Genomic DNA, 25,368 nt, shown 5'->3' on the forward strand with positions numbered 1-25,368 from the left:
TTTGTTTTTGCACACCCCCACTATCCATGCCACCCCGAAGCGTGGCGAGCGGCAGCGGAACGCATCCTCCCGACCTGTTCATACCCCCACTATCCAAGTCGCCGTGGAGTTGATTTGATATAGTGTGGCGAGCCCCGCGAGGGGACGCGGATTACTGCGCTCGGCACGCTTCAGGCTCAGTGGTGAGCTGCGCTTGCCACACTATATAAAGTCAACTCCACGCCAACGTGGATAGTGGGGGTATGAAAAGGTCGGGAGGACGTGTTCCGCCGCCGCTCGCCACGCTTCGGGGTGGGGGGTTTTAGGACACATTCACACCAGCCATACAATACATCTGACATAGTAATGTGGACACGTGTTAATGTTAAACTGTGAATTTACTTTGTAATGATTCATAAATGAAAGCTAATAAGTAATAACATATATGAACAATAACAAAGATGATTACGAATAATAAGGATAATTAATCACATATATGAGCAATAATAAAAATATAATGAACAATAATAACAATAACAAAATACTAAAGAAGTATAAAAAAGCAGTCACTGTGAGGGCACAGTAGGGTCAGCGTGTGCAGAATTCTTGCAAATGGATTGTCAGCTCCCAAACTCTTCCTCCATGTGAATTCCTGTAGATATGATTCCAAGTGGTAACTTGGGCCCCTGGCTACTACATAAGTACCATATTTTGTTATGGTGGTAACGTATACATTGCTGGTGCAGGTGAACGGATTTCTCCCTATGTGCACGGCGGCAAATGAAATCGTAGCTATGCAGATGGGCGGGATTTTGCCCAGTCGGAGCAGAGTGGGGGGGGGGGGGGGGGGCATTTACCTGAATCAGGCCCCAAGAACAGAAATGCACTGAATAAAATGGGCGCTGTTCCCACCCTTGGAATTCAAACCCAGCCCATTATGTAAATAGACTTTTTTCTGAAAGATTTTCAGCAAAGTCTTTCGTCTCCTGAAAATCTCTTGCTCGGTCTGTACGCACTACTTTGATGAAAGCTATATCTATCAGAAGATTTTCATTTCAAAAGACCGCCAAAATCTCAAAGTGTATGGGCCTTAATAAAAGTGTAATTCGTGGCACACTGCATAAAGGTCCATGGACAGCGATGATCGCATTCATCACTGCGGGGAAAGCCGCTCAGTGCATACACACTGAGTGACTTTCCCCCTGCCCGGCGCCGACGGAGGGGGGAGGACGGCGTTGCATAGCGGAGCGCTAAGCAAAGCCGTCCTGAAAGCCGCTCATCTTCTGGTACGACCAGCAGATGTACTGCTTTCCCGGCTCGTTGTTGCGGTAGCGCGCAGCAGCGCACACCGCTTATCGCCGGGCCATACACACTGGGCGGCTTTGAGCTGAAAGCCGCTCAAACCTGCTGTTTTGAGCGACTTTCAACTCAAAGTCGCCCTGTGTGTACGGGCCTTAAGGTTTCAGCTTTACACTGTCTGCATCCACTATATCCACCAACTTTATACCTGATACCTGTTAATAAAAGAGGATGTGAATGAAAACAGAAACCGCTTAAATGAGGTATAAAAATGTTAGATATAGTAGACGTGGAACACAGTATTCGTCAGCAGAACAAAAATTCGGGCATCTTGGTGCTGTCATGATCAGCGGCACAGGGACTAGGTTTGTGACGTGTCTGTGTGACACATGCTCCGGTACAACGCATCTCATTGGCTGACAGCGGGAATCTGCTCCGTTGCCAGGTAACTGGTCGCTGCTCCCGGAAGTACCTGGCATGAGCGGGACTGTGAAGCTGTTGGTAGCGGATCCCGGAAGTAGATGAACGATGCGGGTCACGGTTACGGTGATTTCTGGGAGCCGGGATGCGGGACCGGTGTGCAAGTAAGGTTAGGAGTACATGCCTGTGCTATACGTTCATGCAAGGCTGATTGGCGCAGTTACACTAGCAATGTTATGGACGTTGTATACAGAGCTGTAACGCTGCACATCATTACTCCTGTTTCTCGTGATAGGATATTCACATATGGTTGTTATGTTACAAATTTGACACTTGAAACTAAGAGTTGGTGGTAACTGGCATAATTTTACATCTAATACATAAACTTCCATCAGGGCCTAAGTTTACAAGCATTTGTATTCTCAACAACCAATTATTCCACACACACAAACCATTCGCTATGCACAGTGATGAGAGCAAACTCAAAAATATACTGCATCATAGGCTGATGTGGTATTGGAATGCTTTTAAGGCAGGCATGGCCAAACTATGGCCCTCCAGCTGTTGTGAAACTACACAACTCATGCCTTGTCACAGTTTTGCTATTGGCATAACTCCCAACATGACCCTCTCCAGGAGGGACACAATGCTCTGTATCTGGACTTTCCTCAGAATGTATGATTGCCATCACCTGTGCTGAACAGGGTAATTGATAAGAAAGGATTTTTTCAGCACAGGTGATGGCAGTTATTTATTCAGAGGGAAGTCCAGGAGAAGAAATGTGAGGGACCATTTGGTAAATCACTGGTGCTCCTTCCCTGGTGGTGGAATGCAGAACCGTATTGGGCCAGGCAAAATACAAGTGGGTCATATTTAAATGACCACCCTCTGTTGGGGTCAATTGTTAAAAGTGTGATCCAAGTCTATTTATCCTTGGAAAACTATAGCTTTTTATTCAAAATGGTCAAATGCTTATGCCCAAAACCATGTCCAGGCCAGTCAAGACACAAGTGGGTCATATGTAAGTGACCACCCTACAGTATGTTGGTTTTAAGTATCAAATTGTGGCCCAAGACTATTTAACCTTATAACAACTACAGCTACTTATTCAAAATGGTACATTATGGTGCCTGTGCCCACTTTGGTGGTTGGTACAGACAAAATACAACTGCCATTGTAGTTTTTTGTTTATATAATAACTGAGCGAGTTAAATGTTTTAATACAACATGCTCTCAATATGAAGCTAGAGCGCACATAAGAAGCTGACTGGTTAATAAGCTAACTTTGTCTCGACCTCTCCATCAGAAATCTTCAAATCGCATGTGCCAACCGATGTTACTCTTCACCCCCAAAGATACCTTAAATAAAATTAAAAAAAAAAATCATACTTTACCATGCAAGAGAACTTCATTAGGGAACGGTAAAGTGAGTCAGGCACAGCGTTGGCGGAACAGTGCACCTGTCCCGATGCCAAGCAAAGAGGTAGGACCATGCCTTGTAAGTTAATTCCCCTTAAAAAAAAATGTCCGAGTTCAGCGGACTGCTTGCACTGCTGCTGAACTCTAGCGGCATTAAATCTCGCTCATGGTGTCCACCGAATATACCACTTAACAACTGATGGTTGAAAACATTCTTTCTCCGGGTCTCTCTCACTCACTCTTGTGTGGTTACAAATGCTAAGGATATATCGGTCATGTATTCATTTTTACTCAACAGCTCCCATAATCCCAAGTTAAACTGTGTCTATCCCCTGCTGCGAGTCCCTCCTTTCTATAACACATGGCTCGCACAAAGCCTAACCTCTGTACAACCAGCATCAGTATTGAACTGAGGACAGACCAATTTACTTTTCCCTTTTTTTGTTGTACGACTCTCCTGCATCACTTGGGATGAGGGGGGGATGTACTATGTGCCTGGAAACACCACTTAATTTTTGTGGTGTTATTTTCTTCTTCATGATTAATGACTAATTATATATGTCTTCTTTTCAATATCTTTCAGGTGTAGCTAGTCATACTTCCAATCAACGCTTGAGAGGCTAGGTAAAAATGAATAGCATCACTCAGCTTTTTGGTGACTTGTGCGAATCGCACATGAGAGGATTCCCATGGAAGACTGGTCTGGGTGAACGACACCAAAGCAAGAGGAGAACAAAGCAAAGACTGAAACGGTTGGCCTATGACACACTCTTTGTCCACTTGTTCCAAGAAGAGGCCCGCAAGCAACAGCCAAAAGCTACAAAGCTCCCAGTAAAGAATAAAATGCTGATGCTTTCCTTTAATTTGCGTCTTGGTGGCATGACTTCAGAGGCAGAACGACTAGAGGAGCTACTGGAACATTTGGAAACAAATAGTGATGAAAATGTTACAAATTTATGTGCCGTTTTTGAGCTTTTAGTAGATCTTGCAGGTACTGGGCCACCGCAAGTTCTTCCACCAAAAAGGGACCTTTTTAAGAACAACAAGTATGTAGGCAGGAAGCCACACTACCAGGGATATGACTATTATGATGTTAGTGTATTTGAAGCAGACCATGGGGCTTTTCTGGCTTACCGAGAGTATGACATAAGCAACACTGTCCACAGTACACTTCAGATTATGGAGGCTGCACCTGGCACTGGTCTTCCAGCTATCGGCCTTTTCTCCCAGAATTACTCCACCAGTGACAAGTTTGAGAAGGACACTCGTGTATCACTTTTTGGAGCCCTTGTCCACACTCGGACAAATGACATGGATATTAAACTGGATCTGCCACCTGTACCAGATAGTGCGGATCTGTCTGGTTTGGCAATAAAAGTAATTTTATATTTTTGTTTGTGATGGGAAACAGGATCTTTTATTATAATGCTAGTCTTTGTTCTAGATTAAATATTTGTGCAGTTATCATTTTTCAGTAATTTGTTATGTAAATTTTATTTCATAACAAACTTAATACATTTAAAAAAAATACCTCAAGTAGCTAGTGTAATTATACAGTGGTAAAAGCCCCAACAAATAGATTCTGACACCGCCATTGAGTGGTTCGATAACGTGAACCCTCCCCGGCTGCATGAGCAGGAGCCCCAGCACCTCACTGAGCACATCGCAGCGTGCCCCTGTCTCTGCGGGTGTATACATCTAGCTGTAATAATTGTAGCCTGTAATGTGATTCTGGGATCTAATGCATTGCAAAGGCCATTCTTGTTAAATGGGCCCCATAGCGACGTATGCTGGCAACAAAAACTATTGTTCTATGTTCAACCCCAGATTAATGGAATCAATGGACCAATTTTCTTTGCCAGATGCACTTTCCCCATAAGGGTGTATATTACTACAGTGTAGGTTTTTAGAAGTGGAGATGTTGCCCATAGCAACCAATCAGATTCTACTTATTAATCTTGCACATTCTAGAACATGGGTCTTCAAAATATGGCCCTCCAGATGTTGTGAAACTACATGTTCCAGCATGCATTGCCACATTTTTTCCTATAAGAGCATGTCAAAACTGTCAGGGCATGCTGGGACATGAAGTTCCACAACATCTGGAGGGCCACAGTTTTAAGACCCATGTTCTAGAACAATAGAGCTAGAATTGTATTGGCTGCTGTGGGCAACATCCCTGCTTCTAAAACCCTCACATTAGTAAATATACCCCTAGGAATATTTTCCCTACATAGCAACTTATGTCCCCTAACAACACCACTAGAACAGATAGAAGGCCATGGAGGCGTATCTTAAGAGATAATGCTGGAATTAGTTTCCTGTGACATAGGGTGTCTGTTTAAAATCCCTAATTTGCCATTATGTTGTATTTAGCTGTCTTCCTATGTATTAAGTTATTTACTGGAAACATGTGATTTGTATGATGAGTTTGACTAAATCCAAATGTTTTCGCTTGATCTATAAATATTTGTAATTATTTATTTCTCATAATCCCTAGTAGACTGTTTATTCATCTGCTCTCCAGGTCCCGCAGAGTATTGATCAGTCTGAAGATGAAGGCTTCCAGTCATCCTCAAATATGACCCCCGATTCTCAGTCAGAGCCAAGCGTTACTCCAGACATTGATGTGTGGGAGGCAGTTCTCTCATATTCCCCTTATAAACGTCGCTGCTGGGAAAGAATAGGCTGGTAAGTTACAATACCTTATGAAATAAAAAATAGTAGGAAAAAGAGGAATAAGAAACCAATGTACAGGTCTAAATATATTTTGTAGATCAGAGGTCCACTATAACTATAATTTTCATCTTGTCCAATAGGAAGGAAAGGATTGGCTTTATTTCCTACATGATCCAAAATGTTTGTAGACCTAGAGACCAGATTAATATAAAGATGAACACTAAACGTGTATGTTTTTTACTCTTTGTATAGAAAGGCATAAAGCTTGAAGAAAATTATCCAAAACTTAAAAATAGTGGGATGCAATACCTTTTTGTCACGCTGCTATCAATATCCCAAGTTATTTCATGTGGGTTGAACCCATGCTTAGGGACAATGTGAACGGGTATCCACGTTCGATGCGATCTGGGACCCGTTCACTGCATAGTGAGGGCTGAAGCTTGGAGATGATCTGAAAGAGATATTAGCTCATTCAGGAATAGTGCTGATCCAAAAGAATGGAAGTAACATTTCATCAGTGAGAAAAAAAGAAATCCTAGCATTTGTGCTGCTTCTATCCTTGGAGGTATTCTGTGGTATCTAGTGTTGCATTGTTTGGGGTTACAAACAGCTATTCATTCCTGCTTTATGCCAGTCAGAAAGACAAGGATGAGCTCTTATAGCACGTTCCAAGAAAATGTTGGAAAAACTCTGCGCCAAAAGACTTCAGCACTTGTAGACACCTGGGATTACCAATCCCAACCTTCCAATCCAAATATACAAAATATGGTGAAAACACTTGCGATGTCCTTAAGCTGATCACTAGATTCTTAGGTGGATAGGAATATATCGCGTCCACCGAGAAAGATCAGAAATAGGGCTACAGAAAGAGTCAGGTTGACGATATAAAACCACCGGGGGTGTTACCCCCTGCAACTGACCTCTCTGTTGTGCCCTATAGGCATATAAAGGTTTCTTTTAATCCAAACACGTCTGATTATTTCAATTGGATCAGAGCTCACCTTATGTAGGTGCCCTATGGGCACGTAGCAGTGTCTTTTACGTCCCTCAGATCAGTCAGTATGTCAATCACCACCAGTCCGGGGTTGATGAAAAAACTTTTATTCCAAACACAGATGATCCATACACGAAATGACAGTCAAAAATAGCAATAAAAAAGTTTAAAAAGGTACTGATGGGGTCCAGCACGGGAAAAGAACTTCCGACCACCTCTACCTCACCCGGGTATTTAGAGGAGAAGGTGGGTGTCTTGTAGATGGAACAGAGACACAGGAACACCCAGCAGTTACCTTGTGTGGTCCTATGGTAGGAGGACCACACAAGGTAACTGCTGGGTGTTCCTGTGTCTCTGTTCCATCTACAAGACACCCACCTTCTCCTCTAAATACCCGGGTGAGGTAGAGGTGGTCGGAAGTTCTTTTCCCGTGCTGGACCCCATCAGTACCTTTTTAAACTTTTTTAGCCATTTTTTATTGCTATTTTTGACTGTCATTTCGTGTATGGATCATCTGTGTTTGGAATAAAAGTTTTTTCATCAACCCCGGACTGGTGGTGATTGACATACTGACTGATCTGAGGGACGTAAAAGACACTGCTACGTGCCCATAGGGCACCTACATAAGGTGAGCTCTGATCCAATTGAAATAATCAGACGTGTTTGGATTAAAAGAAACCTTTATATGCCTATAGGGCACAACAGAGAGGTCAGTTGCAGGGGGTAACACCCCCGGTGGTTTTATATCGTCAACCTGACTCTTTCTGTAGCCCTATTTCTGATCTTTCTCGGTGGACGCGATATATTCCTATCCACCTAAGAATCTAGTGATCAGCTTAAGGACATCGCAAGTGTTTTCACCATATTTTGTATCTTATAGCACGTATATTTTTTTTTTTTTACAGAATTGTCAAGGACCACTAATACATCTTATGTTCCGCAATACTGAAATCTTACCCCTTTCATTTTACCAGGGACTTTAACAAGTATGCAATGCTTGTTTCTTATCTCCATAGTTTTTCTTTATTATGCCATACATCTAACAATTCAGACATTGCATTCTCTGCTGTGAAAAACGTTGCGGAATGTTAGAGTGAAGCTGCCCATACACGGAGCCGTTCGCCGGCATCCGTTCTGTACTATGCGATGCACGCTCCCGCGCATCACATAGTTCGGTACAAAAAATATGTGCTGCACATACTTGTACTAGGTACACATCGTATCGTATCGCAGTGCATGCGATCCGATCCGATGTGTGCTGTTTAAGTCCCAAACGGATCTGTTAAACGGACCGTGTATGGGCAGCTTAAGTCTTGCCCTAGCCGTTCCTTCATCCCAGTGCACTGATCTTAATTCTAGAGCAGTGCAATAAATGAGGGTGACACTGCCAAGTGGTAATTTCCTTATGGAAAGTCCATAAACACTTTTCATAGTGAAGGATGATAAAAATGCATGTGCCACACATATTTACACTTGTAGGCCGTGTTTCCAGGAATGCCGCATGGTTTAGTGCCTTGGTTCTTTCATGGAGTTCACCAATACAGATGTTATTAAACATCAGTCTGATATCTATATCACCAGGGTTTACTGCAACAGCAAATATTGTTGTTTAATGGCACTGCCTCTTTCACCAGCATTGTAAAAGTGTATTCCATCAATCCTATAATCCATTTCACCTCAGTTACTTAGCCCTGAAGGATAGAACCAATATAATTTTTTTTTTATAGCTGTATATTTTTCTCAGAACTTAACCTGTTTCCCAGTTTGAGCCTTTTGGCAGTTGTTTGCACTCAGTATTAGCTGGGGAGACATGGTTGACCATAGGTCCAGGATTCAAGATGCTGCAGTGTCTTCCTCTCATGTTTTGCAAGCATATTTTCCTTTTTATTTGATAGATCTGTTTAAACTTGTTGTCTGTGTTCTGGGGTTTAGGTGTACATGGTCAATTGTAATTTGCTTCCATAAATTACAGATTTTCATTCCAACCAGTCAACTAGTTGTGTGGTTGAATGGATAATCTTAACATGTATGGCCAGTTTAAGATTAGCCACTTCGAGTGAGAGCCACTGATTCCCAGACCTCAGATCAGATCCCATTAATTTAGAGGCAGTGTTCCCAGACTTCAACTAGGATCCTTTCTCAAATGGGAGCCAGGAACCCTGGCATATAGTAGTACCTCTCTTGCTCAAATTCATATTTCTTACTTCAGTCTGGTCTGAACCCCTTGGGTTTGCTGGGGTTTCTTGGAGGCACAAGGCTACTGGCATGCTCAGAGCAGCAGCATCACACATATACTGTAGGCTATTTTAGCACAAGCTTATGGTCATGCAACATGTGACCTTTGTTTTAATGCCAGCATCGGCATTAAGTGGAAGCCCTGGAGTACTCCCTCGTTTGTGGGGGGGGGGGAGACTCCTGGGGGCTGGGTACTGCTAGATCAAGTACACTTTTAAATGCTATGGTGTATCCCTTCTAACCCTCCAATGCCAAATGGATGGAAATTATCCTTTCTCTGACATGCAGCAGGGACCACTGGAATCACTTCGGGTATTAGAGCTGGGAATGCTGGGAGCTAGGCACTTCTTAATATTAATTAGGGGATACTGGCTCCTCCCCTCTAAGACCCACAATCCCCCAGTGAGAAAATTGTGCCAGGGAGTTAGGTCACAGTTTTTTCTGCTCCTGCACATTTTTCAAGCTTTTTGCTCTATTTTTTTACAAGAGTACTTTTCACTTGGTAGCTATTGTGAATCCCTTCCCCACCTATTGAAAGGTGTGGGTCCGGGCATTCAGCGCCCCTGGATATCCAGGTCGTCAGTCAGGACCTCGTTAAAGGTGCCTGCCTGCACGGGTTCCGTGTTCCTGCCGCCCCTCCAGCAAAGGGGACGCCAGTCACGAAGTGGAAGCCTCCGGTGGTGAGTAATGCGCTGAGCGCACTTTCCACACGCTGTCCCCTGCTCTCCGGCTGCCGCGCTGTGCGTTGTTCCTCTGCAGCGTTGTGAGGCGCCGCCATCTTGCGGACGGCGCGTCCTCGTGTACAGGTCCCACTCGGCAGAACTAAGTGCCGGAGGCATTACACGGAGGAGCGCTAGCAAGCGGGTGGCTCTGGACGCTGTCAGGTCTGTACAGGCTGGCTAGGTAAGAGGGAGAGGGGACTCGCTATTCAACGGAGGCGGGCATGGCGCGGCCATTACGCAGATACACAGTAAGGCTGACTCTTTCCTGTTCACAGGTGACTGCAGCTTAGAAGGCTCTGAAAAAAGTTTATTACTGACAGTGTTTTGCGCTGTATTGGTCTTGGTGTTAACAGGGCTCATTCTCCTCCAGGTCTCACAGAACCCTGAGGTTTTTGGTTTGTGAGAGGTGTATCTGTACTCAGTGTGTGTGTGTAAGCCTGTATCGCGCACTGTTATTGGGCTGGGCGAGCAGGGATCATGACGGGCAAGTCCAAAGCTTTTCAGAAGGTTTTTGCTTGCACTGTTTGTACAGCAAAGTTTTCTCAATACACAGCTGAGGGAAATGCCACTGTTTGTCAGTCATGTTCAGGTGCTGAATCTGCATCACTGGCGGGGTCTCAGGCGCCCCAGTGGGCCTCAACCTTGGTAGGTACTATGTCCAAGCTCACTTCTGAGTTGGCGCTGGCTCGCAGAGCTGAGCCTTCGTGGGCTACAGCCCTAGCAAGGTCTGTGGAGGGGTTAGCTAGCTCCATGAGCAGACCAGAGAGGCCCTCTACATCCACCAATAAGCGACCTTATCAGGCTCTTATTGTGGAGGATGATTTAGATGAGGAACAGGATCCATTTCATGAAATGGAGGATGGTGAATGGGAAGAGGTTCAGGATGCCATTCCTGAGGGAGAGCCGACACCTTTAGGTATAGAGGCTCTTATTATGGCGGTAAAGGAGGTGCTTTGTTTATCGGAGGATCCTAGACCAGAGCCGCAGGAGTTTGATCTGTTTGGCGGGGTTCAGAAAACGTCAGTGGTCTTTCCCTGTCCAAATCAGGATCAGCTTGTGGCAGCATGGAAGAACCCGGACAAACGGTTCCAGATTCCCAGACGGTTTCCTTCTCTGTATCCCTTTGAGCCAGCCGCTCTAAGCAAGTGGGAAACTCCACCGCCTGTGGACACCTCAGTTTCCCGGCTATCCAAGAAGACGACACTGCCAGTCCCTGGGGCTTCGGCCTTGAAGGATCCTTCAGATAGAAAGATGGAGGCTACCCTCAAGGCCATTTATGTAGCAGCAGGGACTCAACTCAGACCGGCTATAGTTTCGGCCTGGGTAAATAGGGCAAATGTCAAATGGGCGGAGTTAATCATTGAGGGGTTGGAAGCCGGTATACCTATGGAGGAGCTACGCCGCCTAGCCGAACACATTAAGGAGTCGGCTATGTTCTTAGGAGAGGCTGCTAAGGATGTATCCTTAATTTCTTCTAGAATCTCAGCTAGCGCCATTTCTGCGCGGCGAGCTCTCTGGCTTCGCTCTTGGCAGGCGGATGCGGAATCTAAGAGGGCTGTGGAGGGACTTCCCTTTTCTGGGGACATCCTCTTCGGGCCTGAATTAGACAAATGGATCTCACAGGCGACGGGGGGAAAGTCGGCCTTCCTACCGTCTGCAGCTCCTCCCCCTCCTAGGCGACAGTTCGCAGGTCCGTCCTTTCAGTCCTTTCGGACCCAGCGCCCCTTTCGGGGCAGAGGAAGAGGCTTCCAGTCGTCCAGAGGTTCCAGGGCCAGAGCCCGTCCCCAGGCTGCTCCAAGAGTCCAGGACCCTAAGCCCCAGCAGAAGCCGGTGGCATGACGGTTTACCAGCTTCCGTCAATATTTTACCGGTAGGTGCCCGTCTGTTGGCCTTCAGAACCCAATGGTTCTCCCTGTCGGAGGATCCTTGGGTTCGCAGGGTAGTTTCAGAGGGGTACCGAATGCAGTTCGATTCCACTCCTCCGGTACGGTTCTTCACAACGGCTCTACCAACAGCTCAGGAAAAGAGAGCGAGCCTGCTAGAGGCCATTCGGATTTTGCTGGAGGCTCAGGTCATCATGCCGGTCCCAGCAGCTCAGAGGAACACAGGGTACTACTCGACCCTCTTTGTAGTCCCCAAGCCGTATGGGTCAGTCAGGCCCATTCTCAACATGAAGCCTTTGAATCTGTTAGTCTCTTATCAACCATTCAAGATGGAATCAATCCACTCAGTGATTGCCTCGTTGGAGCCAGGGGAGTACATGATATCCTTGGATATCAAAGATGCTTACCTACACATCCCGATTTGGATTTCTCACCAGGCCTTTCTCCGTTTTGCCATCGGTCGGGATCATTTTCAGTTCAGGGCTCTGCCCTTCGGATTATCGTCAGCGCCCAGAGTATTCACCAAAACTCTATCAGTGGCCATCGCATACCTCAGATGTCAGGGGGTGACCATAATCCCCTACTTGGACGATCTCCTAATCAAGGCCCCAACGAGGGAGTTACTGGAGAGTCAGGCGAGGTTAACTACTCAGACGCTCACCAGCCTGGGGTGGATAATGAATTTCAAGAAATCCTCTCTAGTCCCATCCAGGAGGATCTTGTTTCTAGGTCTTTGGCAGCTTTCCCAGCTCTGACGTGGGGACGTTTCCACTCAAGACCGTTTCAGTGGGATCTTCTCAGGAAGGGTGCGGGCTCGCACCTGAATCTTCACAGAAGGATCCACTTGTCGGCCGAGGCGAGACATTCACTACTGTGGTGGCGACACAGAAGGAACTTGATAGAGGGTCGTCGGTTTGCAGTCCAGGACTGGATTGTGTTGACGACGGACGCAAGCCTCCGCGGCTGGGGTGCCGTAGTGCTTCACCTCTGTCTCCAGGGCAGGTGGGACCTGCAGGAAAGTCACTTGTCCATCAATGTCTTGGAGATCAGAGCCATATACAATGCTCTGCTGGAGGCTCAGGAATTCCTTCAGGGTCAACACGTAAAAATAAGATCGGACAATGCCACGGCAGTCGCCTATGTGAACAGGCAGGGCGGCACGAGAAGCAGCATGGCCATGAAGGAGGTAAGGAAGATCCTTCAGTGGGCGGAACGGTCAGGAGTAATTCTGCTGGCGGTATTCCTTCCAGGTCGGGAAAATCTAGAGGCCGATTTCCTCAGCAGGGAGGACCTACACCCAGGCGAGTGGTCTCTCAACCCCGAGGTGTTTCGAGAGCTCACCGACAGATGGGGAGTTCCCGAGGTGGACCTGATGGCGTCTCGGAAGAACCATCAGCTACCAGCATACGTGGCACGTACCCTCAGGCCATAGCGGCAGACGCTCTGTCAACGCCGTGGGAGTTCAGATTTGTCTATCTGTTCCCTCCACTTCCACTTCTGGGCCAGGTACTGAAGAGACTCAAGAGGGAACCAGTGCAGGCTATTCTCATAGCGCCCTGGTGGCCTCGCAGAACGTGGTTCTCAGACATCCAGAAGTTACTGGCAGACGAGCCAGTTCGGTTGCCCCTCAGACCGGATCTTCTTCTACAAGGACCCTTTTTTCATCAGAATCTGCCACAGCTGCATTTGACGGCGTGGCTGTTGAGACCGAGGTCTTGCGGGAGAAGGGAATTCCAAGAGCTGTAATTCCTACGATGTTAAGGGCCCGAAAGCCCGCCTCAGCAGCGCATTATCACAGAATATGGCGCTCATATGCGGGCTGGTGCGAGTCTAAGGGCTGGCCATTCCGGGTCTTCAGGTTGTCCCGCCTTCTGTTGTTCTTACAGAGAGGGTTGGACGGTGGTCTGAGACTGGGTTCGCTTAAGGTCCAGGTCTCAGCCCTGTCCGTCCTCTTTCAGAAAAGATTGGCCCTCATGCCTGAGGTGCAAACATTCTTTCAGGGGGTTCTTCAGGTCCAGCCTCCCTTCGTACCCCCCACAGCTCCTTGGGATCTGGATTTGGTACTGGCCTTCTTGAGGTCTGAGACCTTTGAGCCACTGGACAGGGTGGAACTGAAGTTCTTGTGCTGGAAGACAGTGCTTTTGCTAGCCCTGGCCTCAGCTCGCCGGGTTTCGGAGCTGAGTGCTCTGTCCTGTAAGCCTCCGTATTTAATTTTCCACGAGGACAGAGCAGAACTGCGTACCCGGGCCGGGTTCCTTCCGAAGGTGGTATCCTCATACCACATTAACCAGCCTATTGTGGTGCCGGCTTTCCAGGGAGATTCTCTGGAACAATCCTCTTTGGACGTGGTCAGGGCTCTTCGGATTTACGTCAATAGAACCAGGTCTATACGCAAATCGGATTCCTTATTTGTGCTCTATGACGCTTTCCGCAGGGGGTGGCCTGCGTCTAAACAGACAATTGCACGATGGATCAAGTGGACGATCCGCAGTGCTTATCTTCAGGCGGGACAGGTGCCCCCTGCCTCCTTGACGGCGCACTCTACCAGATCGGTGAGTACGTCGTGGGCCGCTGAGAGCTCTCTCAGCTGTGCAGAGCGGCCACTTGGTCGTCTCAGAACACGTTTGTAAAATTTTACCAGTTCCATACCTTTGCTGCTTCGGCTTCGACTTTCGGTCGTCTGGTTCTGCAGAATCCTCAGCACTCTCCCTCCCGGGGCTTGGTCTTTGGAACCTCCCCGAAGTGATTCCAGTGGTCCCTGCTGCATGTCAGAGAAAAGAGGATTTTGGTACTTACCGGTAAATCCATTTCTCTGAGATCAGCAGGGACCACTGGACACCCGCCCGGCTGCTGGATTCTGCCTTTTGTGGTTGCTGTTGCAGCCCGGTCCGATACCTGCGTGCGGTATGTATGGTTATGGTTTTTTATGTTTTTCTGTAACCCTTTCCTCTGGTGGGCCAATTTCCTCACTGGGGGATTGTGGGTCTTAGAGGGGAGGAGCCAGTATCCCCTAATTAATATTAAGAAGTGCCTAGCTCCCAGCATTCCCAGCTCTAATACCCGAAGTGATTCCAGTGGTCCCTGCTGATCTCAGAGAAATGGATTTACCGGTAAGTACCAAAATCCTCTTTTCCTGGACTAGAGGCATGGCAGTGGGTACAATCCCACGCTTACCAAGCTCACCTGGAACAGACTGCTTTAGTATAAGCGAATGGTATTGTTGCAGTTCAATTTCCTGTCAATCATATAGCGCAAGAAGCAATTATTTGTGGTCCGTCTGCTATTTCTTATGTACAGGCTTGCTCTGTTTGTATGGGGCATTTACCTTTCTTTTTGTGATTCCTGTTAAATCTATGAAAGCCAAGCAAAGTAGTGTTTAATTTACAAGTGTAATAATCTTTATCTTTAAAAGTGTGGTCATCCACTATAGTTACTTACGGTTGTCTGTTCTGATGTCGGTCTACCCCAAACAAAAAACTGCTTTGCATGAGGTCTACAGCTGGTATTATGACTTCATATTGCAGACGTTTGCTGAGAACTTTGCTTTGCACTCCTGTGTGTGGACTGTACAAATTTAGGATCCATACTGATACTATCCATGTTTATTGTGGTGTATGTGAGAATGGCACAGTCTTTCATCACTATGATTCAGACCCAATGGCAGAACAATTTTTTTCTCAAAATGGGTAAAACCATGCTGCACTGCAGGTGGGGCAGATGTTATATGTGCAGAGAGTAAAGGTGCCTACACACTAGAAAGATATGTGATTTTAAAATGTGCACATGAATTAGCCTTGAAATCTTTTGTCCGTCCTGGACAAAAGATGTCAGGCAAGCGCACAGCTTTACCAAAGATTTTTCTTAAGATACCGTGTGCGTTCCTATGGATCTTCTGTTAAATCTTCTGATCTTTCATGCAGCACGTAAGATTAGAAGATTTAGCAAAAGATCCACGGGAGCGCACATCGGACCGATATTGGCCGATTTTATCGGAAATCGGCAAAAAAAAACGTTCTAGTGTGTGGGCACCTTTAGATTAGGGTGAGTTATTTTGTTTCTGTGCATGGTAAATACTGGCTGCCTTATTTTTACACTGCAATTTAGATTTTAGTTTCAACATACCCCACCCAAGTCTAAAGGTGCCCACACACTAGAGCGATTTTTTTTGTTTTGGCCGATTTCCAATAAATGAGGCCCTATGTTCATAAAGTTGCAGTCTAATGTAGCTGTGGTTTTACAACACTGCTAGGCCCAAAACCTAGTCAAAATTAGTTTACCATTAACTCAATTACTCATACAATTGGGGCTCTCTTAGTAATTGAGTCTGCACTGTTGGCCTATCCTGCTCCTTGGCCCAAGCCTCAGAGTACAACATCATCAGGGTACTCCTACTTATATATAACACAGTGTGAGCTCTTAAACAACCATTGGGTTTAAGTTCAAGGTAAATACAGGGTAGAAGATATTGGAAAATTGGAGGTACTTATGTATTAGCGAGGCGCCCAATTAGCATAAGTACGGCACACATCGCATGCGTGGTTTTTTTTGCATGCAATGCGATTTTCCTATGTGATTTATTCACTGCTCTCTTGGGCGGTGCGATTAGATCGCATCGCATGCGATCGCATCGCACCTCCCGCAAAATCGCAGGCAATCGCATGTGATTTTATAGGGTGCGATGCCATTTAATGTACTATACACTTGTATGACATCCAATGGGATTTAGCCCCCCCCCACTATCCACGCCACCCCGAAGCATGGCGAGTGCAGTGGAACGTGTCCTCCCGACCTTTTCATACCCCCACTATCCACGTCAGCGTGGAGTTGATTATATATAGTGTGGCAAACGCAGCGAGGGACGCGGAATACATGTAAAGTAATTCGCATCCCCTTGCGGGGCTCGCTGCGCTTTGGGCTCAGTGGCTCACTGCGCTCGCCACACTATATAAATTCAACTCCGTGCCGACGTGGATAGTGGGGGTATGAAAAGGTCGGAGGACGCGTTCCGCCGCCTCTCGCCACGCTGTGGGGGGGTGCCTAAATCCCATTGTATGTCATACAAGTGTATACTACATTAAATGGCACCCTATAAAATCACATGCGATTTCGCGGGAGGTGTGATGCAATTGCATGCGATGCAATCTCATTGCACCGCCCAAGGCCAGAGAGCAGTGAATAAATGACATAGGAAAATCGCATTGCATGCAAAAAATGCATGCGATGCAATGCGATTTTCTTACGCAGAATTGCCAACTAAGCTATTTGTTTAGTGGGCGCCCGACTAATACATAAGTACCGAATTGGAAACAGAACAATTGGTAGTGTTTTGGGGAGAGGAAGGGGGTGTTGGAGTGAGCGAGTTTTGCCAGATGAAGCCTGGTGCTTCCATACCCATGGCTAAGGAAAGATAGAGGTATGTGTCAATGGCCTTGTCTGTTTTTATGAACGGATTCTGGAAACCATCTAGCTATAAAGCTACATTATTGTGCTGCAGATCATTATTTAAATTTTAAATGTTGCAAATGTCATGCCATGACTGTAATAGTGTACATATTGTTCTAAACCTTATTTTTAGCACATAATTAAATTCTTGCAAAAGAAAAGTCTGGTGAATGTTGTTTGTATTTTGGGAAGTCGTGAAATGTGATTGTTGCCTGGGGGTTGGTGTATCATTACTATGTGCTCTTTAAAAATGTTAAATCATTGTGGGAGGCTATAAAAATCTTGATATTCACAATTGGTAATATATTTCTTTAGCCTGGTCTCCTAGCTCTTGGTTTAGTGAGTAGCGAGGCTTCGGAACACCTTCCTGAGCTATGTGTACTATGACATCCACCCCCTCTTCCTGTCACCTCTGCCATTACATGGCTGAGTGATCTTGGACTGTGCCTGTGATCGGCAGCCATATTGGACTGCCCTCCAGAGAGATTTTGAAAATGAGATATTTTTTTGGGAGTGCAGCTAAAAAAATGACAGTTGCTTAAAATGTGATTAGGTAAACTTTGGTAAGGTTGCACATAAATATGTGCATACATTTCAGTCTGTGTTTTATATGGTAAAAGAAAGTGGGTGAAATTGGCTGCTGTGCAAATAAATAATTTTCTAATATAGTCCCCCAGGTAAGAGAGAAGAGCCATACCTTACCGAGGCGGGACGAGAAGCATTTGACAGGATGTATAAAATTTATGAGGGAAATCTACAACTCCTCAGTAATACGATTGTACAGTGTCCAGCATATGTGATGGTTAAAGAATCTGAACTGGTGAAGGATGTTCTCAATGTGCTCATCGGGGTTATATCCACTACATTCTCTTTTAACCAGGTATACCAGTATTTTGTCACTTTTGTTTTTTTTAATAACTGAAACATGAATGATTAAAGGGGCAAGCACATGTAGAGATCTGTGCTAAGCAATTTTGCTGGTGTCAAGATCTCCCATGAAGAGCACATACACACGCAGAGATTTGTGCTAAGCAATTTTGCTTAAGCAAAAAAAGTCTGGGCTAGTGGGTCAGAATGAGAGATTGCGATCAGTATCTCTCATTCTGTACTCACAGAGAGATTTGGAGTCATTTGATAAGCAATCTGACTAGATTTTGAGTGGACGCACTGATTTAGTTCGCAAGAGATATTTAATCTGTTGGAGCATACACACAGATCTGTGCTTACTTTCTAAGCAATCTAGTCAGATTGCTTAGAAAATAGCACAAATTTGCTCCGTGTGTATGCCCCTTAAGTTCTCTACTGCTAATTATAGGATTCAAGGGGCCCAGCATTATACTTTATCATGACAGCAAAACTCCCAAAAATATAACCATACCATTCACCGTGAGACCTCCCTGATAGATAGATATATATATATTTTTTAAGTGCAATAATTTTTATTGTAAATTTTGTAGATTATACAGAAAAAACAAACCATACAAAAATAAAAAAGTTATGATAAATCAAACAGATGCTCAAATGTATTCATTGTCGAATCATGTTATACATAAAGCCAACAGAGAAAGTATTTATGCATGTTGACTGTGATCATGAACAATCATAAATTGCGCAATGTATGACATACGATATGCATATTGAAGTCAATAAAAGTTCGCAACAAGTGTATAGGTACATAAATGCATATAGGTATATATAGAAATGGTGGTCGGCAGTGGGCCGCAGGGAAAAGTTGGGTCTCGAAGACTCAGTTTCACTATTGGCATATTGTGAGTCAAGCCACCTGGACCAGACTGCCTGAACCTGGCTTTCCTGGCTAGGTATGTCAATTTCTCATGAGAAATAGTTTCATTAACCAGCCTAAGCCAAGAATGTGTATTAGGGACGTTCTTAGCAAGCCACATTCTGGCAATGCACACCTTGGCTAGGGTGCACAGATTTATCACATAGCATCTGGTTGGAAAGTCTAAGGCAGTGCTAGCCAACCCTAGCCCTCGAGAGCTACCAACAGTTCACATTTTTCAGACAACCTAGCTGCTGCACAGCTGCACTCATTAATCACTGACACATTTTAAAAGATACACAGATGGAGCTAATTAGCTCACTTGTGATTCTGTGAGGAGACCTACAAAACATGCACTGTTGGTAGCTCTCGAGGACTAGGGTTGGCTACCCCAGGTCTAAGGAGTCCTCTTTTAAGGCAGCCAGTAGACATACCGCAGGCGAAAGGACATCCCTCGGGATGCCTGTCCCTGATATATTTTAATTGGTATTGGTTGCATACTATTTATGGGGAACAAGAATAGGTGTTTATTAATTGCTAATCCTTTGTCTTCTTTATTGCAGACCAGTCAGACCTTTCTAGTTAAGCAGGGCGTATATGTTTCAGGGACCTCCCCTGAAAACATAGGCAATTTGTTGGCACAAGTGGGGGAATACGGTACTTACTACACCAGACTGAGCAATTTCTCACTGCAGGCTATTCTGGACTCCTCGCAAAGCAAAGGCTTTGTATTTCAGGTAATTCCGGCCACGAGATGGGAATATGTTTTTGGGGAAGATAATTTAAGCTGAACCACAGACACATACTCATCTGATGGTGACCCTTTTCTTCTGTATGTTACAGTGTATGATTTTTGAAGTTGAGCTGAATGTAACTATTTATATCAGTATTTGTAGGTCATGTTCTGTTTTCAGGCCTTGAGTATCCCTTACACCAGTGATGGCTAACCTTGACACTCCAGCTGTTGTTGAATTACACATCCCAGCATGCCCTGCATCAGTTTTAGCATGGCCAAATAGTAACACTGTAGCAGGGCATGCTGGGATGTGTAGTTCAACAATAGCTGGAGTGTCAAGGTTAGCCATCACTGCCTTACACTATCTATATAGTAAAGCAGCAGATTGAGGATAGCAGATGTATGCGTGGTGTTCATTTATTTTATACAAACCCTGTGCAGCCAGGCCCATCCACGCCATTGCAATATCCATTGTTGCCAGCTTGTTGTTGATACATTAATGCTGGGTGCACACTGTGCAATATATCGCCATATACAGCCAATGTAAGATATCTCATAGTGCATTTATGTGTGTACAGAAGATAGGTTTGTGATCGATGGCAGACACATCTGATCAGCTCTGCTGCACAGCTGCTGATACATATGTAGCAGATATTTCATTAACTCTGTATGTGTATACAGGCAACCCGCCAACGGCTGGCCCATGTCAACACCTGGGTTGACAAATTTAAATGCCCAGCCAGTTGTGATATATGGCATATACTGTACAGCGGCCAGTTGGTTGCTGTATATGCTTACCAGAATTGGTTGGTGGAGAAATCTTTCTGGTGTGAACCCAGATGAGAAGGCTGAGAGTTTACATATCTTGGATATAAGCTTGTGCATCATATCCAGCAACATGCAAGTATTTCAGATCTGTTTGACTGTGTTTCTTTTATTTTGCAGGCATTTAAAAGCGGGCTTAGAAAATACTTGCACTATTACCGGGCATGTGTTTTATCAACTCCAAATACACTATCTCTCCTCACTATCGGCTTCCTTTTCAGGAAACTAGGACGCCAGTTAAGGTAAATTGATATACCTTTAGGATATAGTTTTCACTTCATTGCATCATATTAGTGGAATCTACAGAAATGCTACATTTGTTTCAAACAGAAAAGCGTTTGAGGCTTCACTGCGTGTTGTTTTTTTTCCTATTAACATGGCGCCCCTCAACCTGCTATTTCTCCTCCTTTAATTCCTCAGGACCTCTCTTTCTCATCTGTTATACCAGGGGTGGGCAACAAGCGTCCCTCCAACTGCTGATTAACTACATTATCCCAGCATGCCTTGCATCAGTTTCAGAATGGCCAAATAGCAGAACTAAGGCAAGACATGCTGGGATGTGTAGTTCATCAACATCTGGAGGGCCGCTTGTTGCCCATCCCTATGTTATACCCTCCCTTTCTGCAGAGGAAACCCAACTCTTGAGAAAAAATTGGATACAATTCAATCCTCTTTGAATACGGTACTATCCCATTTAGAAACACACACTAAAAGCATAGTGGAGGTAAAACAACATGTCTGTACAGCTGAAAATTCTATTGTATATTTACAAAACTCAGATGATTCTCATTACCAACAAATAGTCCTTCTCACTTTAAGAATTGAAGATATGGAAAACCGGGATATACGGAGTAATCTTAAGGCCCCCATACACCTGAAAGAAATAGCACCCAATCATACAATCTCAAGGGATTGTATGCACACAATTGTGCAATGCGTGGTCATGCGGGTTGGAGGATTGGTCCTCTGATCAGACGTGCTGCATCAGTTGGGATTGGGAGCCGATTGCATGTGCTTTTAAGCACATGCAATCAGTTGTGTGACGGCTCATGCATCCGGCATAATTTGAGTGGTAGTTTTCAGACAGGTCAGGTGCATACAATCGATTGTGAGATGACCAGTCATATGCAGCAGCTGGATTGTACTACGCTTGCATGATGGATTGTGAGTACATTGTGCGTCCAAAAACCCACCAAGGAATGCCAGGGAGTTGAAAGGAAAGTTGGACACAATCATAATTGTAAGCAGGTCTTTCTGATGTATTGCCACCTTAAGATGCATCGGTATCCGTAAATCAATAGCGGGATCTAACCTTTTTGATCTACTGAGTGTAGACATAATTCAATTCTTAATGTCCCTACTACCTCTGGAAGTGTAATGATTGAAAGAGCAGATCGTATTGGTCCAGACCGAGGTTCTTCTTCCTCCCCAACACTTGTCCTGTCATTGTAAAGTTTTTTTTTTACATTTTCGAGATAAAGAAAACATACTAATGGCATATAGCAAAAATGGACTCTTGAAGTGCGTGATTTTAAAATACAAATTTTTCTGGATTTTTTTGGCTTCAATAGCTCAGAAGAAGAGAATTTACTCCTATCTATAAACATCTCTTTGCCAATAACATTCAATTCACTCTATTAACATGGATTTTAGCAGTCGTCTATTCCCACTATCTATGTGCGGTCATGTACCCTATCCATATATTTATTGATTCTTCCTAATTTATCCAGTCTTCATTTTAATACATAAATACATAGCATGTTTGTTATTTTTTTATTCCTTAAGGTATTTGGCTGAACTTTGCTGTGTTGGCACATTGGCCACAGGAGCCAGTAGGGGGAGCAATACTACTTTTCCCACAGTGAGTACAAGTTTATATATTCCAAATGCTGGTGCAGGGATTTTCCTATTTATTTTTTTACCTCTGTTTTAAAATAACTACTCTCTGAACTAAACAAATAAAAATTGAATTTATAGAATGAACTTATTAGACTAAAGCTGGGTACACATATATACAATTGTCGGGCTGTTCTTCCGTTCTGGGTCGGACGGCCGTTCAATTGTATATGTGTGTACGCTGTCCCGTACGAGCGATAAACGGCAAAAAACTGTCTTGACCGTCCATACTCGGTCGGTCGACGGTTCTTTGCTGTTTAATTTTCATCCGACAGGTCGGCCCCATATCGGTACAAAAGTGCAGTGTGTACGCACGTTCGACCGATATGCTGCCGTCCTTGCGACTATACTGCCAAAGCTCGTTTCATAGCTGCATCATCTCTGGCAGGGTGACTAAAAAAAAAAAAAACGGCGTGGGGTCCCCCCCACAGCCGTAACCAGCACCAGGCTGAAGAGCCGGGGCTGGTATAAAAAAATCAGGAAACCAACCAGATAGGGCTTCGCTGATTTTTTAAAACCAGCTCCAGGTCCGGGGCTGGTTCCCAAAATACGGGGGACAAAATGACATGGGGTCCCCTGTATTTTAAGAACCAGCCCCAGGCCAAACCAGCCAGCAGGGTAATGCCACAGCCGGGGGGAGACTTTTTATACAAGTCCCCCCGGCCAAAGCATTCAGCCCTCTGACCGGTCAGCCTGGCCAGGGGTCCTGGGGGAGTGGGGACCCCCCCAATTAAGGGGTCCCCCCCCTCCAGGACTTACCTGACCAGGCTGAAGCCTGGTGCTGTCCTCGATGCCCCTGGGCATCGAGCTGATACTGGTGTAAAAAAAATAGATGAAAAAACTATTGTTTTAAACTGTGGAACTATGAGTCCCAGCAAGCCTCCCCCCGCAAGCTGGGACTTGGAGAACCACAAGTCCCAGCCTGCGGGGCATTAAAGGGCCCGCTGGGTCTTGTAGTTCCACAGTAAAAAAAGGGTGACTAAAATGTTTGCTATAATTATGCCCTAACCCAGCCCATTATGATAATTTTGGTCACATGTGACGTGTCAATAGCCCAAATCGAGACAGTGTGTACGGTGGTACAATCTTTTTATTGCGACTGTTTAGACGGGAGTACATCGGACGTCGCAAGTAAAATTGTACAGGTGTGTACACGCGTGATCGGCTGTTGTTTGTGGACGGTCCGTACGGCCGGGAGTACGGTCGGCAGAACGGTTGCAAGAAATAGGGATTGTATAGATGTGTACCCAGTTTAAGGGCTAGGTGTAGTAACATACCTGCTCTGCCCATTGTCTGAACAGACCCGATTCAAGTGTATTGTGATAACAATGGCATGTATGAAACTGTAAACTAACAAAGAGGGAGAATCTCCTGTTTTATTTCTAACTATACCTCAATGTAGTTGAATTCTCTCCCACCATAATCCCCTTCGCGTGAACATAAATAGTAAATAAAAAATAAAAAAACTTACTCCCCTCCTGTAAATCATCCATCTCTGTAATTAATTTTGCATCCCACCCACTGATATTTTTGTTCTCCCTCCCCTGTAATTCTCTCCACTCCCTCACAACTTCTTACCAGCAGCTGATAGAAAAGTGGATCTCAAAAAAACTAAAAAAAATGCAAGTGCACACTATATAGTCACTGAGAACACTGCTCAACTCGAGGCAGTAAAAGTGACTGTTCTACCATTGGGATGTGTCAGTCTTATGTTTTATTTGGTTTATAACCTAATTTAATACGGTTGTTTGTTTATCTTTTTTTCTTCAGGGAGTGAAGTTACTCTCATATTTATACAAAGAGTCTCTTGAAAACAGCAGCAATGAAAACTACCCAGTCTTGTTATCATTGTTAAAATCCAGCTGTGAGCCATATACAAGGTAAGATTTGAAATTTTTCAGTGCAGAAGGAATCCTAATGAGAATGTACTATAGAGTGTACCTACAATGCTTCTATTTCACACTTGCCTAACAGTAGTTTGAAGCCTTTAGACCAGGGATCACACTTCTTACAGTAACACCTAATTCTGTGAAATATCACAAAAAGCAAAATGAAGAATGTTCACTGGGGATATGCTTTTCTGAAATAGGTGAGAGAAAACTTCAATCCTCCTTCATGCAACATCACCCATGAGAACCCCCTTCTGGACACTACAATTATTAGGAAAGGGGGAGAAAAAAAGTCTGCTCTGTAACACTGAATATATTCTGAGTGTTATTTAAAGGTTTCATTCTACGATTATGTGTCTGGATTATATTCCTTTTGAGAACTATTTAAAAGTACACAATACAAGTAGCCTCCTTGGGGTTACATCTGTGCCAGGAAATGCTTTATTTTGTCCTCTGGCGCTGGTCTTTTTTCATTGGATGGGATAAAGTTAGACACCGTGCAGCCTTAAGGTGCCCATACACTGCTGCGATGTCTTGCAGCAGTGTACGAACACCCGATACCAAACCATTTGTTGTGATGGTTCGCATGCGTCCCTGCTTCCCACCTGTCTCGCCACCAGGAGGGAGGTCCCAGGAATGGGTGGTCGGACGACCAGCAGGTCCGACTACCTGCTCGGATCTGATGCGCATAGGACCACACATCGGACCCAACGGCATTTCAGGGACAGCCGATTTGGTCTGATTAAACGGCCCGATTGGTCACAATCGGGCAAAATCGGACCAAATCAGCTCAGTGTATGGGGGCCTTTAGGCACAGTGCTTTTACACAGCTTATGGACCTTTGAAGTAAACCCTACAGATAGACACTAACCACTTAAAAATACCTCTGCCCCTTCTTACCTTTTATGTGTACCGCTTATTACCAACCGGAGACACTGCCACCTGCTCTCATGTTACAGCTGCAATAATCATTAAGTCTTAGAATATGACATAGAGTAGGTTGTGATGAGGTGATTACTGACATATCCTTGATATCTCGGGTCATATTTCGGCTACAAATGGGGCACGGGGAGAACTTCATGTGAGCGCTAATGGTTGCTCGCTATTCCCTGTTAGAAGTGCTTGTTTAATGGCGTTTCTATGAAGAGCCATGCATTCGCGAAATTA

The 25,368-nt window shown here is 44.9% G+C and overlaps 1 protein-coding gene across 5 annotated transcripts in view; it reads left to right on the forward strand.

Moving 5' to 3' along the window:
- The window catches only part of TUBGCP6 (tubulin gamma complex component 6), a 56,861-nt gene that overhangs the window by 5,756 nt on the left and 25,737 nt on the right, over positions 1–25,368 (forward strand). For 2 of the 5 annotated variants that reach the window (XM_083182872.1, XM_083182877.1), the window contains exons 1-8: positions 1,711–1,862; positions 3,701–4,494; positions 5,645–5,808; positions 17,742–17,952; positions 19,419–19,592; positions 20,537–20,658; positions 22,202–22,277; positions 24,083–24,192. In XM_083182872.1, the coding sequence (XP_083038998.1) occupies positions 3,748–4,494; positions 5,645–5,808; positions 17,742–17,952; positions 19,419–19,592; positions 20,537–20,658; positions 22,202–22,277; positions 24,083–24,192 (1,604 nt within the window). In that variant the 5' untranslated portion in view covers positions 1,711–1,862; positions 3,701–3,747. Of the gene's footprint in view, positions 1–1,710; positions 1,868–2,539; positions 2,561–3,700; positions 4,495–5,644; positions 5,809–17,741; positions 17,953–19,418; positions 19,593–20,536; positions 20,659–22,201; positions 22,278–24,082; positions 24,193–25,368 lie in introns of those variants that run through there. The other 3 variants (XM_083182874.1, XM_083182876.1, XM_083182875.1) reach the window with 3 other exon arrangements.

The sequence above is a fragment of the Crinia signifera genome, chromosome 4 (assembly GCF_055691185.1).
Source record: "Crinia signifera chromosome 4, ASM5569118v1, whole genome shotgun sequence".
NCBI lineage: Eukaryota > Metazoa > Chordata > Amphibia > Anura > Myobatrachidae > Crinia > Crinia signifera.